The sequence below is a fragment of the Centrocercus urophasianus genome, unplaced genomic scaffold (genome assembly GCF_019232065.1).
Source record: "Centrocercus urophasianus isolate 14NV4802_14NV808 unplaced genomic scaffold, USGS_Curo_1.0 seq_5, whole genome shotgun sequence".
In the NCBI taxonomy this organism is placed as follows: domain Eukaryota; kingdom Metazoa; phylum Chordata; class Aves; order Galliformes; family Phasianidae; genus Centrocercus; species Centrocercus urophasianus.
The window spans coordinates 9452738-9468885 of NW_024885088.1; the positions used below are offsets into that span (position 1 = coordinate 9452738).

Below are 16148 nucleotides of genomic sequence, written 5' to 3' on the forward strand. Positions count from 1 at the left end.
TGGGAAAATTGCTATACATGCTGCGTACTTTGGGAGTCTGATATATTGGACTGTGTAAAAAGTCATTTCAGAGTTTCAGCAATGGAAAGTACTCATTAAAAATCTGACACATTAACAGTGGCAATTTACATTTCAGGACTCATTGCACAAAATTTTCAGATCACTCAAACATTCAGAGTTTCTGCTCAAGAGTTGTCTGCTAAAAAAGATATATATCAGTTAATAGTACCAAAACAAATGATCATCAAAAATTTCACTAGTGCAAATCGAAACTACTATTGATTAATAAGGTCTGTTTAAGAAGGAAGCTCAGTACAGTATGCTGAGTGAAGTCAGATACAGAGTACTGAAGAAAGACCCACAAGAGCATTCTCCAAGGAAAGCAGAGTTTATTTGCCATTAAACATTGGCCTCTTCCTCCCACTACTACTGGCATGTGTAAAATGCCAGTGAAGGCAATGGAAATTTACTTGCAGACTTTGCAGTTTACTTCTTATTTGTTTTTCAGATTTATGATTTCTACTTTAAAAGCTACGTGCCTTAGTCTCAATTTCTTGCTTGCTGTATGTTAAATCAAAGTCATGTTCTTGACTTCCATGGACTTGCTCTGTTTGATGTTTCAATTTCATGAATAATAATTGTTGAAATAAATTTTATGCAATAATCAGAATCCATGAGACCATCATTCCTTTCACTGTCCATCCTGAATTTTCTCCTGTGCCTTTGTTCCACACTGCAGCTACTGACTTTCAGTCAAGTGGTTCCAACCTATTGTAACACAATTCTTAAGGAAAACTTGTGCTTCAGTTTATGAATTGGAAATAGATTTTGAACTCATTTTCCTGGATTTGCCCTAGCTCTCTACTTAATTATTGTTTTAATGCTATGGATTGAGCCTTTATTCATGGCCACAAAACATCCTAGTGCTACAAGCTGCTAGCCTGAAGCCTCAATATACACACTTTTCTGACTAAAAATGTAAAATGACAAGTGGCCATACTACTCTGAGTATGTCCTTCTGGAGCAGAAAGAGCTCTCAGCAAACTAACGTGTCTTTTTTTGAACATGGAGGAAAGTTGAGAAGTTGACAGTCTGGAGAAGTTACCACCCTGCTGATAACATATAGTGCAAATGACAGGAAACCTTTCTATAGGCAGACACGTTCGTTTGGCTTTGGCTGGTAGGTCACTACTGAAGTGGTAGAGGTATGCTGGCCTAGGGATAGCTGGAAGTGGAAGTCCTAAGGAACAGGATCACCTGTGACTGATTTAATTTAGAATGATATTAAACAACCAAGTCCAACAGAACATTTAAAAAGCTGAGCATTCTCTACTGCAGCATTAAGTTGCCTTGTGAACTGCATGAACTGGAAGGTAATTCTCCTGGGACACATGAGCATAGACTAGCTTTAAGACGGAAACTTCTGATTCTTCTTCTATGTTTGCTGTTCTTAATGTTTACTGTTAACAGATTAATCACAAAAGCACCAACTTTTGTGATCCCACTATCCATCACACTGCCTTTTGCTTTAGTGAAGTGGTGCTTGTAATTTTGTTGAAATGGAGTACTGTGAATGCAATTTGATAGAAAAAAAAAGTCCAGAGAACAAAAGCAGAACCACATTTCTCCACATGAAAATTTGGGATATTTAAAAAACAAAACAAACATTATTTCTGTTACTTTAAGTAGACAATAAATAAATAAATAGATAGATAGATAGATAAATAGATAGATAGATAGATAGATAGATAGATAGATAGATAGATAGATAAGAAAAGCTAACCAAAGATGCTCAGGTTTCTTAATATTATAAGTAAGAATAAAATAAAATCCCAGCAGGTTTGAAATGGCCATTACAAAACAGAAGTGAGAGACTTATATCAAAAACTTCTTTGTTCTTGTACTGCAAAGCACATGGAATTGCTCCAAACGTCATCACTCAAAGTAGCACCTTCTCAAGGGTAATTGTTTCATAAGGGAAAGCGAAGAGAATCCACAACCAGAGTTCAAGTTTCTTACAGAGGGGGTGTCCTTTCACAAAAATGAACAGAAGTTCCTGAACTTCCAAAGGGGTGTTGGAGGGAGTAAAAAATCCCTTCCAGTAAAAGAGCAGAGCAAGTCTGTGATCACCTCATGAGGCTGAATGTGTACAAGTCTATGGGGCCAATTGACATGCATCCCAAGTTTCCTGGTGGATTTGGCTGATGTGGTTGCCAAATCACTCTCCATCACATCTGAAAAGTTGTGGTTGGCTGGTGAAGTCCCTAGTGACTGCAAAAAGGGAAATATCACTCCCATTTTTAAGAAAAGGAGAAAGGAGAACCGGGGAAAGTACAGGCTGGTGAATGTCTGTACCTGAGGACATCATGGAGCAGATCCTCCTGGAAGAGATGCTAAGGCACATGAGAGATGAGAAGTGATCTGAGACAACCAGAAAGACTTCACCAAGGGCACATCATGCCTCACAAATCCGGTGACCTTCTATAATAGAGTGATAGCATCATTGGACCATGGAAGAGCAAGTGGCATCCTGTACTGGAACTTGTGCAAGCCTCTGACATAGTGCCACGCCACATCTTTACTTCTGAATTGGAAAGATACGGATTTGAAGGGTGGACTGTCCAGTGGATAATGGATTGGCTGGATGGTCATAGCCAGAGAGTTGTTGCCAGTGGCTCTACCTCTGGGTGGAGGCTGGTCACATGCAGTGTCCCTCAGGGATCCATCTTGGAACTGGTGATCTTCAACATCTTTATCAATGATTTAGACTGTAGGCTTGAGTGTACCCTCAGCGAGTTTGGTGATGACACCAAGCTGAGTAATTGAAGAATACAGTACAATAGAAAGAAAGCCACTCAGAAGAATCTGGACAGATTTGAAAAGTGAGCCCACGAGAACTTAATGAGGTTCAATAAGGCAAAGTGCAAGGTGTTGCACTTGGGTCAAGGCAATCCTAGAGATGAGCACAGACTGGGAAATAACTCCTAGAAAGCAGCCCTATTGAGAAGGAGTTGGCCTAGCCCAGGACCTGCTTGCTGTGAAGCTTCCTGGCTCTTCTCCTATACCTCCACAGAAACCAGATGAGTTCGTGAGATCAATGACTTGAACTTCAAACCATGCTGGACCTGTGGTGGTGACTATCTCCCTCTTGTTTCCTACAAAGACTCCTTGCTTCTATTTCCTATCCTTTCTATCATCCTTCTTCCCTTTCCCATCTCCTTGAATGACTAGGATTCGTAATACCTAACATAGGATTCATCAGACTAACATTTGAACTGGTGTTTCTTAATCTCACCTTGGATGTATGTTTATCTCAAAGAACCTCCTCTCCCACCTATAAATTGGAGTGAGATGATTAGGAAGAGCCTTGCTAGGTGATCAAGAGAAGGAATCCTTCTCAGCACAACTGTGAACACACTTGAAATATTGTTTCCTTTTCTGTGCTCCCCAGTAGAGAAAGATATTGACATGCTGCAGTGAATTCAATAAAGAGGTGCTAAAATGACTGGTGGATCAAAGGATTTAATGCACAAGAAGTTTACATAGCTGGGACTGTTCTTTCACAAGAAGGCTTGGGGGTCTCATCAATGAATTCAAATATTCAATGGGACCATTGAAAAAGATAGTGCTAGGCCCTTCTCAGAGGTGCCAAGTGAAAGAAAGGAAGATAACGGGATCAAACTAAAATAGAGGAAATTCAAGTTAAACATAAGGAAAAGACTGTTTTAGTAGTGTCGTGGTTTTATGATTTTAGTTATCAGTACTCCACAGCATAACATCATGTAGTGCACTGAAAGTTAAAGAGTTAATGCTACAGTTCCATGGATTTTTGACAGTTCTGTGTACCTGTCTCAGAAGATAAGAACTACAGCTCCCAGAAGACTTCACTATTCTTTCTCCTTTTGGAGGGAAAGATAAAAGTTACTGGTAGTCTTGAGACTTTTTTGTAATTTTCTGCTTGTCACCATGTTGTGTGCTCCCTTGCCATCTCACCTTCAGCACTGGGGAAAGACCTTCAGTTTTACAGACTCTCTCATTTAACTGATTTGTTAGCTTCAATTCCTATTATTTTGTGTTATCTCCCATTCCAGATCTTATTTATTAGCATACTTTTCTCCTTTAACTTGTTACCACTGTTTTGTTTCTAGGCCTATCTTCCTACATTTTCCCAATTCCTTTTCCCATGGATCTCCCCACCCCATTAGTCACAGACCCAGTCTAGACTGGGCCAGAAACATGTCGAGTATAAGGGTGATCAAACACTAGAACAGGTTGTCCAGGTAACATGTACAATATACATTCCTGGAAACATTGAAAACCAAGCTGGACAAGGCCCTGGAAAACCTGTTCCAGCTGACCAAGCTGTCAACAGGAGCTGGATTATGTGGTCTGGGGGGGTCCCTTCCAACCACAGCCATTCTGTGATAGAACTTCCAGCTGGTAACACCAGACTCTTTGACAACAGAAGTAGTAACAGATGCTAGGACTTATCATTGCTTCTATGTTGGTAATTCAGTAGTCTCATACCCCTGCTATCTTCCATGAAAAGCTACAGAAGTATTTTGGTGTTCTTTCTTTTATCATACAAAGTCATGGCAGTCATGCAATATATTTTTGTTAGTCCTATGAAAAAAACTATTGTTGCAGAAAGGGAATTCAGAAGTCTTACTCATTTCCATGTATTCTGGAGTCAGCCCAGTGAAAGGTTCCAATCTGTAGTCAAGATCCCACTGCTGGGGGTCCTTTGGTTGGTTGGTGTCCATTTCCTTTGGTTCAGTTCTTTCATCCTTCATCTTCCTGAAAAGCTTCTTTAATTTCCTGAGGAGCAAAAGGTAAGGCCAAATCTTTTTTCCTTTATTTTTATTTTTTTTTATTTCCCCAATATGATCTGTCCTAAATCTTTGTACTAGAACATAAAATGAATATCACGTTGCTTTGGTGCCACAAAGACTTGCTTTGCAACTTCTCCTAAGCTGCTGCTTATTGCCAGTTAACAGGATGCTGAATGAAGTGGTTGCTGTGTTCCTGTATCAGAAGAAAGTTACAACACCATAATATGCTATGATAAAGTTGAACCCCGTACTTCATAGTAATGACTTGTCTCTAGATACATATTGAACAAGCGTATTTCTGAAGCTTAAGCACCTTGGTCTTAAATAATAGTAGTAGTTAGTAATGTACATCTCCTTCAAGAAGGAAAAGCAGGCAAAAAAAATCCTGGAAGGTAATGTAAAACCTTCATACTTTATATGTTGCACAGGTGCACTTTTCTCTCAACATGAAATTTGGAAAATTCCATATAGTTGTGGTCAAAATGACTGAATGTATATCTCTGTACAGACTCAAAAAAATAAAAATTAAAAAAGGGTCAGCTATGGGACTGGGGGAAAACAGAACAGGACACTTTCCAACAGGCGAAACTGGCAGTTAACCAAACCCAGGCATTGGGTGTATTTGCTCCTACCCTCCCAGCCGAGTTGGACGTTCATATCACTCAGGATGGCTTTGGCTGGGGCCTGTGGCAATGCCAGAGGTCTGTTCGGACCCCCATTGGTTTCTGGTCTGCAATGGAGCAGAAGAAAGATACAGTATGACTGAAAAACAGCTATTGGCTGCCTACTCTGCATTACAGGCAGTAGAGCTGATAATTCAAATGGCTGAAGTTTTACTTAAGACCACTCTGCCGATTCAGGGGTGGGTGAAAGATCTGACCCACCTTCCTAAGACAGGGGTGGCCCAAGCAAAAACAGTGGTGTGATAGGTCGCCTACCTCTGCTGGAGTAGTCTGACTTCATCATCATTAAAAGAACTTCAGAAGATCCTATTCCCAGAGGCATATCACAGTGATGCACCATAAGAAACATTGGTCGCTCCACCAGAGAGGAGCCCGGTTCAGGGCCCTCTATCTATTTTTATTTTTGGTGTAATATCCTGCTCTTCCAAACTCTCTTGTATATTTCTTATTTATAACACCTATATATATTGATTTTACAGGGAGGGGAATGTCTGAAAGAATGAGTAAATCAGTGAATTTTTAAAGGAGATGTGTCATGAACTGGGCTTTGACTATTTAGGCCATGAGACTTGCTTTGATAAATCTGACATTCTGAGAGATGATGGGATTACTCGAGTGATTACTGCGGAGCTCCCACTTATCCCAGCTCTGTTTGGTCTGGATGCAGGTTCCCTTGAACATGGTAAAACTCTCCTTTTTTTTTAACTGCCTCTGATGAAGTATGACAGTAATCTCTATCATGTATGGAGAGGAATGGTAAAGGGTTACTCCTGAATAGGTACTTCACATGCCAATAGGGAGACATCCCAGGTATTGCAGGACAGGTTTCATGTTTGCCAGAAGTAACATAGTAAGGGAGTGCTTGAGAGAAGCTCCTCAAGAGAAATGGGGTGCTAGTCCCTATTAAGAGGAGTGCTTGAGAGAAGTATCACCCAGGCTGTACGTCTTCCCAAAAGTAATGTGGTGAGTTGGCACTTGAGAGATTCAAGGCCCCAAAGGGAAACTGGAAAGCTTCATTTATTGGTCATTTATTGATAAATGTGTTGCACTATGGTTGCTGGTATTGTAATTTTGTATGTGAGTATTACTATAACGGCGCTGACCTTTTCATTTTTTGTCTCTCCGTGCTGTGTGTATGTGGTAGATCTGCAGTCTGTTAAGCTTTGCTTTTTACTTTTGTAGCTGCAGCAGTGTGTGAAGGCAATTTGTACATTCCAAACATTCCAGACATGGTGAAGTCAGTTGTGGAAATTGCAGAGGAAATTTGTTGAAAATTGTAACAATTGATGGATTGGAGAAATGATTAAAATTATTTGTGAAAACTTGGAATCTGTGGGGAAAAAAAAGAAAAAAGAAAAAAAGAAAAAAAAAGTAAAGTTCCCATCTTGCTAGGGGATATTGGTTATGGGTTATCCTTGTAGGAATTCAGTGTACAATAGTGCCTTGAGGGAGCCGGCAGACTCCATTATCTAGCAATTTGGGGAGGGACAATTGTTCAGTATAAAGTGTATTTCAATTATTGTGTATTTAGGTTGTTTTGATTGGTTGCAGTTTGCCAAGACAAATTAGTAGTGTGAGGAGAAACCCCAGCACCACCCCCCATGGCTCGTGAACAGAATGCTCACAGAGATGAAGAGCCTTGGTCCAAGGATCTTGCAAACTACTGTTTTAAAAACAGTGTTACCTGTGGGATGGGGAGGAATATACTAGAAGTGAGAGAATGTCCTTATCTGCAGAGATCCAGGAAACCCGATCTCTCAGAGTTAGCACTGGAAGCCTCCAGGGCTGGAGATGAAACTGAAATTCGGTAGACGCTATTGGTTTTTGTATTTACTAGGGCCACTAAAACCCTTAATTGGTTGAGATTGGTTGGAGAGAAAACTAAAATTTTAAAATCGGGTCTTTCCAAGGCAGGAGAGGTGCCTGGAAGATCAAAGAAAGCTGAGCCAGTTTGTAATGAAAAATGAAAAAAATGAGGGATTGATATAGGTTGATTTGTTTAGCAAAAAGGGATTAGTTTAAGAACCAATATATTAGTTTTACAAAATGAATCCACAAATTCCATAAATAGTTTAAAAACTTTCCATTTCAACTTTAGTGGGTGAATAGTCTTTTTTCCCTCGATAATTTGCACTGGGAACATAATAGAATAATCTTTTGCCTCAAAACATACGAAGACATTTTCTGTAGGGTCCACACACATTGCTTTTTAAAAGTAGCTCACTATGGCCTAATAAGCAGTGGAAATCTTCCAAACTAGGTAAAAGTGGATGGAAGTGGATCGAACAGTGATGGTGAAAAAATGGGAAGAAGTAAAGACAGAAAATCCCCAGAATCCAGACACCGCAGATGAATGCATATTTCTATCAAATGCTTTTAAGGTTATTCTTTCTGTTAATGCTTTTTCTTTTGTAGAAAACTAGTAAATTTTAGAGTGAGAAAACTAGATAGAAATTAAGTAGCTGGAGCACCTTTATCTAGAGAGGAAGGAAGTTCAGTGACTCAGATTCTCCTGTTTGCTGCTCTGGGGAAAGAGCACTGAGAGTGTGATGTTTTCTTCATATTCCTGCAGTATGTGCACATAATGAAAGAACTTCTCATATTAATGGGCAGAGGATACAAGAAGAAGGCAAGAAGAGAATCAAAGTACTTAAATTTCACATCCTCATCTACAAGTCATTCTTTGCTGGTCCACCCAAAATTCCTAAATTCTATGGAAGCTTCAGCTGTGTTTGTTAAGTATTGAGTTAAAAAAAAAAAAAAAAAAAAAAAAGGCAGCAAGTTACCCCATTAATTAAGAATAATTTTTGGTGAAATGCAACATACAACATGGCAGCTATGGTGTGGCTTTAAATTGATTTCATTATCTCTTGGCATTCTCATCCATCATAGTTAAGAGCTTTCTGAAATTAGTGACAGACACTAATGTTAAGAGGCCAAAATTGCTGTTAAACTGAAATAAAAGGTAATTTTGTGATTGACTTTAATAGGACCAGGATTTTTCCTAGAGAGTATATCATCAAGGTCGTGGACAGAGAGTAATAAAATATATTTTTTATTTTATTTTATCTCGTGGGGTTTTTTTGTTTTCTTTTTTTGTTTGTTTTCTTGTTATTTTTTCTTTTTTGTTTTCTTTTTTGTTTTGTTGTTTTTGGTTTTCTTTTCCTTTTTGCTTTGTTTTCTGCTTTTTTGTTTTCTTTTTTTTTCTGTGTGTGTGCGTGTGTGTGTTTGCTTCTTATTTTTATTTATATATTTTTTTCCCTAGCAAGTTGAGAAATTCAGAACAGAAGAAAAGTACTTTAGTTTAAGGTTCTCCAGACCTGCAGCAGGACAATTTGCATGGAAAAAGAAAAAGAATTATGGTATGTGACAGATCTGAGTGAACCATTGGATAGTAATGTCCGTAAAACTTCTGAATTCCAGCTCCAAGAATTCTAACACTGTTACATTAATCTAACTGTTGTGATATTCTTCAATGCAGAAATGGGAAAAGAAATTGCGGAAAGGTTTAAAACACCAGCAAGTCACGTCTTTCTGGTCTTGCTGATTGGCAGCACAGCCTTCAGGTGTGTCAGCCAATCCTCCCACTTTGCATCATCAGCAAACTTGCTGAGGGTGGCCACTATCCCCTCATCAAGGTCACTGATGAAGATGTTGAACAAGACCGGACCCAGCACCAACCCCTGAGGAACACCGCTGGTTACAGGCCTCCAACCAGACTCCGCACCACCAACAACAACCCTCTGTGCTCTGCCAGTCAGCCAGTTCTCAACCCACCCCACTGTCCACTCATCTATCCCACACTTCCTCAGCTTTGTTATAAGGATATCATGGGAGACAGTATCAAATGCCTTGCTGAAGTCAAGGTAGACTACATCCACTGCTCTCCCCCCATCCACCCAGCCAGTGACAACATTGTAGAAGGCTACCAGGTTGGTCAAGCATGACCTCCCCCTGATGAACCCTGCTGACTACTCCTGATAACCCCCTTTTCTTCCAGTTGTCTGGAGATGGCATTCAGCACAAGCTGTTCCGTCACCTTTACAGAAGCGGAGGTGAGGTTGACTGGCCTGTAATTACTTGGATCTTCCTTTGAAGACCGGAATGACATTGGTTATCCTCCAGTCTTCAGGAACCTCCCCCATTCTCCAAGACCGCTCAAACATGATTGAGAGAGGTGCAGCAATCAGCTCTTCCAGCTCCCTCAGCACCCATGGATGCATCCCATCGGGTCCCACGGATTTGTGAACATTGGTGTTGCCTAGGCGCTCTCGGGCTGCCTCTTCTCTGACTATAGGGAAGTCTTCCATTCCCCAGACCCTCTAACTAACCTCCAGGGCCTGGGATTCCTGAGGGGGAGCTTTTTCTCTGAAGACAAAAGCAAAGAAGGCATTCAGTATCTCCGCCTTCTCAGCATCCCCCGTTACCAGAACACCCTCCTGTAGGGTAGTAGGGGAGCCACATTCTCCCTAGTCTTCCTTTTATTGTTAACATACTTAAAAAAGCCTTTTTTATTATCCTTTATCACAGAAACATAACGAGAAAAGGCAAGTGTGTGTTCCAATGACCCTGAACAATGCAGAACTGCTATGTGAAGTTTAATTCCATAGCTTTTGAGTCAGCACTGACAAGCCATAAGGAACACCTCAAATGATGGTTCCCAATGCTTGAGCATTTGATGTGCTAGAGGCATAATGAATGGCAGCTGCTAATAAACTCAGTCTTTAGTCTGAGTAGTTGTATTTTTTTATATTTTTTTTCAGTTGAAAGAGGTAGAAAATGGGAGTAAGGCTTTGTAATCTTCAGCAAATCAATTAAACTTTTCTGGGTTTTATGACAAGTAAAATATGAAGATTTTCTAGAAATAAATTCAGAAATCTTTGGATTTTGATAAAGAAGAAAACCTTTTTGATCTGGGTCACTATATAGTTTAGCAGAGAGATAATTCCATGTTATAGACACCTAGAGGACAATTCCAGATTCTGAAGAATAAATCACCATTTATGATGTCCCTTCCACCTTTCCATATGTGTAATGCTGATTGCAACACTTAACACTCTGACCTCAGTGAAAATGCAGGGAGGCAATGGAAGAATTCATCTTACTTAAAGTGTCTCTCAGTCACTTCCGAACAGACACTAAGTAAAGGATAAAAATCACAGCTGCTAAAACTGGAGATAGAAAAGAGTGATCCATCTTTCTGCTACAGGACAATTTGTTGCACTGCACTGCCTGAATGAAAGTAGACACTGGGAAATGGAAGAAGAACCCTATTATTACACTATACCTTGGGAAGAAAACAAAAGCAGAAAACCCTTAATGGTAGATGAAGAATTGTCTAGCATAGGAGATGAGGTTAGACAGGAATCTCATGATCAAGCAGAAGAGGTAGCAGAGCAGAAAAAACCAGAATGTATTAGGAAAGCAGGCAAGGAAGCCAGAGGCTAGAGAATGGTTTGTGTTTATGTACATACCTGTTGCATCTTCTAACAGAAGCAGGCATAGATAGAACATATGAGAAACAGACATGCTAGAAACCATGTTTGCGCAACAGATAAGCACGTCTGGAGTTCCTATTGGTCTGTATTCATATGTGCCTAGCATCTTTGTGGCCAGCCCTCTGAAAATCTGTCTCATCCATACTGAAAGTGTGTCTCTGAGTGTTTTTGAGTGCAGAACAGTGACTGAGCGCACCCTCGGCAAGTTTGCTGATGAAGCTGAGTAGTGTAGTTGATACAGCAGAAGGAAAGGATGTCATCCAGAGGGACCTTGTGAACATAATTGAGGTTCAATGAAGCAAAGTGCAAGGTTTTGCATCTGGGTTTAGGTAATCCCAGATACGTATACAAACCGGGAGAAAAAATCCTCAGCCGCCCTGCCGAGAAGGACTTAGGAGTCTTGGTTGATGAAAAAGATATCATGAGCCAGCAGTGTGCACTTGCAGCCCAGAAAGCCAATGTTGTCCTGGGTTCCATCAGAAGAGGAGTGGCCTGCAGGGCAAGTGAAGTAATTATGCCCCTTTATTCAGCCTTGGTGAGGCTCCAGCTGGAGTACTGTGTCTATGTCTGGGGCCTCCAAAACAGGAAAGATGTGGAACTTTTGGAGAGGGTCCAAGAAGAGCAATAAAGAGGATCCAAAGAGGTGCTGGAGAACCTCTCCTACAAAGACAGGCTAAAGGAATTTGTCTTCTTTAGCTGGGAAAAGAAAAGGCTGCAGGGGAGTTCACTGCAGCCTTCCAGTGTTTAAAGGGCGTTTATAAACGTGAGGGAAATCAACTTTTTACATAGGTAGATAGTGATAGAACAAGGGAGATTTGTTTTAAATTAAAGGAAGGAAGACTTAGATTAGGTGTCAGGGGGAAGTTTTTTACAGAGAGAGTGGTAAGGTGCTGGAACAGGTTGCCCAGAGAGGTTGTGGATGCCCCATCTCTGGGGGTGTTTAAGTCCAGGTTGCATGGGGCCGTAGGCAGCCCCAGTCCTGGTCTAGGACTCAATCTGGCAGTTGGTGAAGTTGGTAAGGTCCCTTCCAACCCAAGCAGAAATGAATTGCTAATTTAATGAGCTCAATTGCTCAGTAAAGCACAGCGCTCCCCCTGTTGTAAATAATTCCAGTGATAAGATATATAGATACCCTCTCGATTTGCATGAGAATACAGAGCAGCAAAGGAAAACCAGATGTGTTTATTTCATGATGACAAGGTGACTGAAATGAAGTATTTAGCTGGGAAGGAGAGGATGAAAGCACGACTGTTTTTAAACTCCTACTCAGTTTTTAAAAAAAAAAGAGGTCACTGTAAGTTGGAGTCAGCAGTGAGAAAGCAGAAAGCAGAGAAAAATGGGATGAAATTTCCACTAACAGATGTAGTCTTGGAATTGAGAAACAGTTTGACAATAGTATTCTGTTTTGACTGAATCAGCCTCTGCTTTCATGAATCAAAGATAATAAATACAGTATTTTTAACATCATAAAATTCTCATTAGAAAAGTCCAGTCAAGTAAGTTTTTTTGGGAAAAAACATCACACCAGGTTTACACTGAGGATTTTTTAAGCCCTCAACATGTCAGATATTTTGGGAACAACTTGCCACTCTTTTATCAAAATAAACCTCAAATTCAATGAGGTGTAGACAGAAAACAGGCGTTCCTTGTGAACTTTGATGCAAGAATAAATAAACCATCCATAATGCATATTTGATTTGTTTGGGAAGTTTTTCTCTACATTTAAATTACTGTTAAACTATCTTGACAGGAAAGGGGAGGTAAAGGGCTCACTTTTTAAGCAGTTCATAACCTTCTAAGCATCACTCATTTTGGTGTCTCATTAGTATCATCAATGCCTTCAGTAGTGATGTGATTCAACAGCTATGTAAACTAATGAAAATAGTCAAACTTCACTGGGGCTGAGGTATGTACCTAAGCCAGACTCTTCACCTAATACAATTCACAGAGCACTGCCATCAATAGGGATGATGCACTTAACAGAAACAAAACCTCTTAAGAGGCAGGAGCAGGACATTCTCAGTGGATTTTCCTACCTGAAGATCCCCTTGGCACTGAAGACACGCAAAGAGAGATTTCACATTGTGTTTGGAGCACATGACACTGTGCAGGGAGCACCGTGTTTTAGTTAGCTGCTGAACAGCACAACATTATCTCCCATATTCTCTGCCTCCTCTGTCATTCACAGGGACATAGAGGCAAATTAGAAGTGTGTGGACTTCACATGTAAACCTTTAAAACAGTCATAGATCAAGTAATATATTTTAATGCCTTTTAGAAACTTGCTTTTCTCCAGACCATTTCTCCTCTACCTTATACTAATTTGTATTCAGTGCTGCTACCGTGAAAGCTTCTCTAAAAACTCGCAAGTGATCTATCATGCCTTCTCTGTTTTCCCAGTTTCTAAAATGAATTTAGATAAATTATGTAGTATATTCAATCATTTTCTTTCAGACATTTACTGCAAATATAGCCAATCATTTAACGTAAAATATAGTCATTCCATCACAATCGAAAATATGATTTATCATCACATTCAATTAGAAACCACTGAAGTCAGTGGTAAAACACCCACTCAGCTGAATAAAGATCAAGCCTGTAATTTACTGTGTCATAGGAATAAAGTGTGGAAACAGATAATGCTGGGATACGCACGGGATTCCAATTTCAAACAGATTGTTTTGAATCAATTGTTTTCCAAGCATAATGATGCTAAGCTGAATACAGAGTTCCATCAAACAGCCTCCTGGAGCACACTGTAATTAAACAAAAATGTAGAGTGTGAAGGAAATAAGACAATTAATTTAAAAGTATCCACTTAGGAGAGTCCATATGAGCCCCCTCTAAACCTGCACAAATTTTTGCACATGTGCAGAACTCATTCATCAACGCAATCTATCCTTAACAAGGTATTTTAACTCTACTCATAAAACCACATTACAGAAAATACGCAAAGCAGTGAAATAGTTAATTGTGCCCCTGGGCTACATATTTGCTTTTCAAATATTTACTGTATAATCAATGTAATAACCATAATGCAGTATCACCAATACTCTTCCAACCTGATGTCACCCAAGGGAAGAGGAAATCTTCAATCTTTCAAAGGCTTATGCATAAACTCTGCAATAAAACCCTGGGTAAGTCTGTTGCCTTTCAAGGGGATACTTACAGCAGTACTAAAGAAAAGTTTGGGGAAAATTTTATGGATTTGTACTAAATGGCCGTTGTTTTAGGCTATTAAAATCACTAGGTTTCTGGTAATTTATGGAATAAGAACCCAGGCTAGTACTACCACAGGCTTTGGAAGGGTCTTCATCAAATCATATAACGTTTGCATCTTAGTGACTGTAAAACAGATAAATTGTGAAGCCTCACCTAAGAAGGATGTCAAAACTGCAGAAAAAGACAACATACAACTGACAGAGGAAAAACTGGGGGTATATTCATTTATGTTGAAGTTTTAACAAATTGATAAACTAGTTCTCAGTAAGTGTTCTATTTTTCCCTCACTGTCTGGATTCCACTGAAGCACTGTAAATGCACCTGCTTCAATTATTTCTTTTTTCAGTTTCTTGTGTACTTACTTCTTCCATTCGGTAACCATCAAACACATACACATAATGACCAGGACGGCCAACAAATCTGAAAGTGATGACAATATAAAATAAAGAAATAAAAAGTTAACTTCAGCAACATAACTGTTATTTCATAATTGCTAAAACACTTCAGAACTGGATGCTTCAATTAATGAAAAGTAAAAGACTGAAAACTTCAATTATTTGAATTTTTTTTCAAAGTGTTATACCTATACACTTTTCCTACTACATATTGACAAAATAATTCTACTAGAATATTTTTCTGTGCTAAGAACAAAATTCTCTCTCCCTTGATTGGAGATCACAGATGAAACTGGAAATATGTATTCTAAATCACATGCTCTTGGCGTCTGAGTAATGCCCTGAAAGGAGGACATTATTACACATCTACGAATAATCAAGGTTCTTCTGAATAATTGGGTCAATGTTCTTTTCACTGAATTCGGAGAAACAATGAAATCGACTTTATTATGACCATATGACACCAAAAAATGGTTAGAAAAGAGAGAAGTCAGAAATATTTTTCATTAATGTTTTATAATATTTACATCTTCTGGTAAATTTTATCATTGATTCTTAAATGAATGATGCTGCATAGGATTAGTGAACAATATAGATTAACTAACTTTAGAGCCCCCAAAAGGAATGTAAATTGATACAAAGCAGAATTCAGAGGATGCTTTTCATACTTTTGCTGAAGTTTTAGCAAACAGTTATTTTAAGTTTCCCATTCAAAAGCATGTGAAATGCTGTGGATAATTGCATCCCAAAGGAAAATGATCCTAGACCCATAGGAAGTAACACTTCATTTAGCAGAAGAGCTGAATTAGTTTTTTGGTCAATCAGTTTATTTGCTAAAATATTCAACTTCCAGTTGACTATGTTGTAATTTAACTTGGGTTAATAGTGCAAAATGTGAAGAAAGTAATAGGGAAAATAGTTCCAAAATTTTAAACCAAACTGGAACATAGTGGTTCATGAAAAAACTTCCAAAAGTTGAAAAGTGAACACAAGTGAGAATTAGCATTCATTCACAGACCCCCATTTTTACACTGAAAGAAATTAGTTTCTAAGCTGTGGGTTATTCTTAGTACGAAAACTAAAACAACTGCATTTCAGAACAATGCTCTACTTTGAAGAAAGAATGAACAGCAGTTAAAATAGCACTTAACGTCAGGCCCTCTCATTCAAGAGGTAGGCTTAGACAATTTTTGTTATAATTGAGGGTGAGGGTGGCCCAAATCAAAATGTTAGGTGGGTCTTTGTATTTTTGAACATAAATCCAAATCTGTGTTCATGTCTATATGCACATCTTTCTATCCATCTCTCCATATATAAATACACAAAAGACATTTGTCCTACCTTCCTTTAAAAAAGGCAACATAAAAAATCGGTGCATATGAATTCACAAACTTCAATAGGAATGCCTTCAAAATCAGTCTCTCCTCAAAAGTTTTCTCTGTTTTTGGCATCTCTGGAGAAGTTAAAAAAGAAAGAAAGAAAGAAAGAAAGAAAGAAAGAAAGAAAGAAAGAAAGAAA

General features: G+C 39.0%; 1 protein-coding gene across 1 annotated transcript in view; it reads right to left on the bottom strand.

Annotated features, from left to right (window-relative positions):
• ANO2 (anoctamin 2) overlaps nucleotides 1–16148 on the bottom strand; it is a 170494-nt gene that overhangs the window by 24540 nt on the left and 129806 nt on the right. The window contains exons 17-20 of the mRNA XM_042835091.1: nucleotides 15972–16083; nucleotides 14598–14655; nucleotides 13669–13769; nucleotides 4670–4818 (exon numbers count right to left, since the gene is read on the bottom strand). Coding sequence (XP_042691025.1) covers nucleotides 4670–4818; nucleotides 13669–13769; nucleotides 14598–14655; nucleotides 15972–16083 — 420 coding nt within the window. The remainder of the gene's footprint in view (nucleotides 1–4669; nucleotides 4819–13668; nucleotides 13770–14597; nucleotides 14656–15971; nucleotides 16084–16148) is intronic.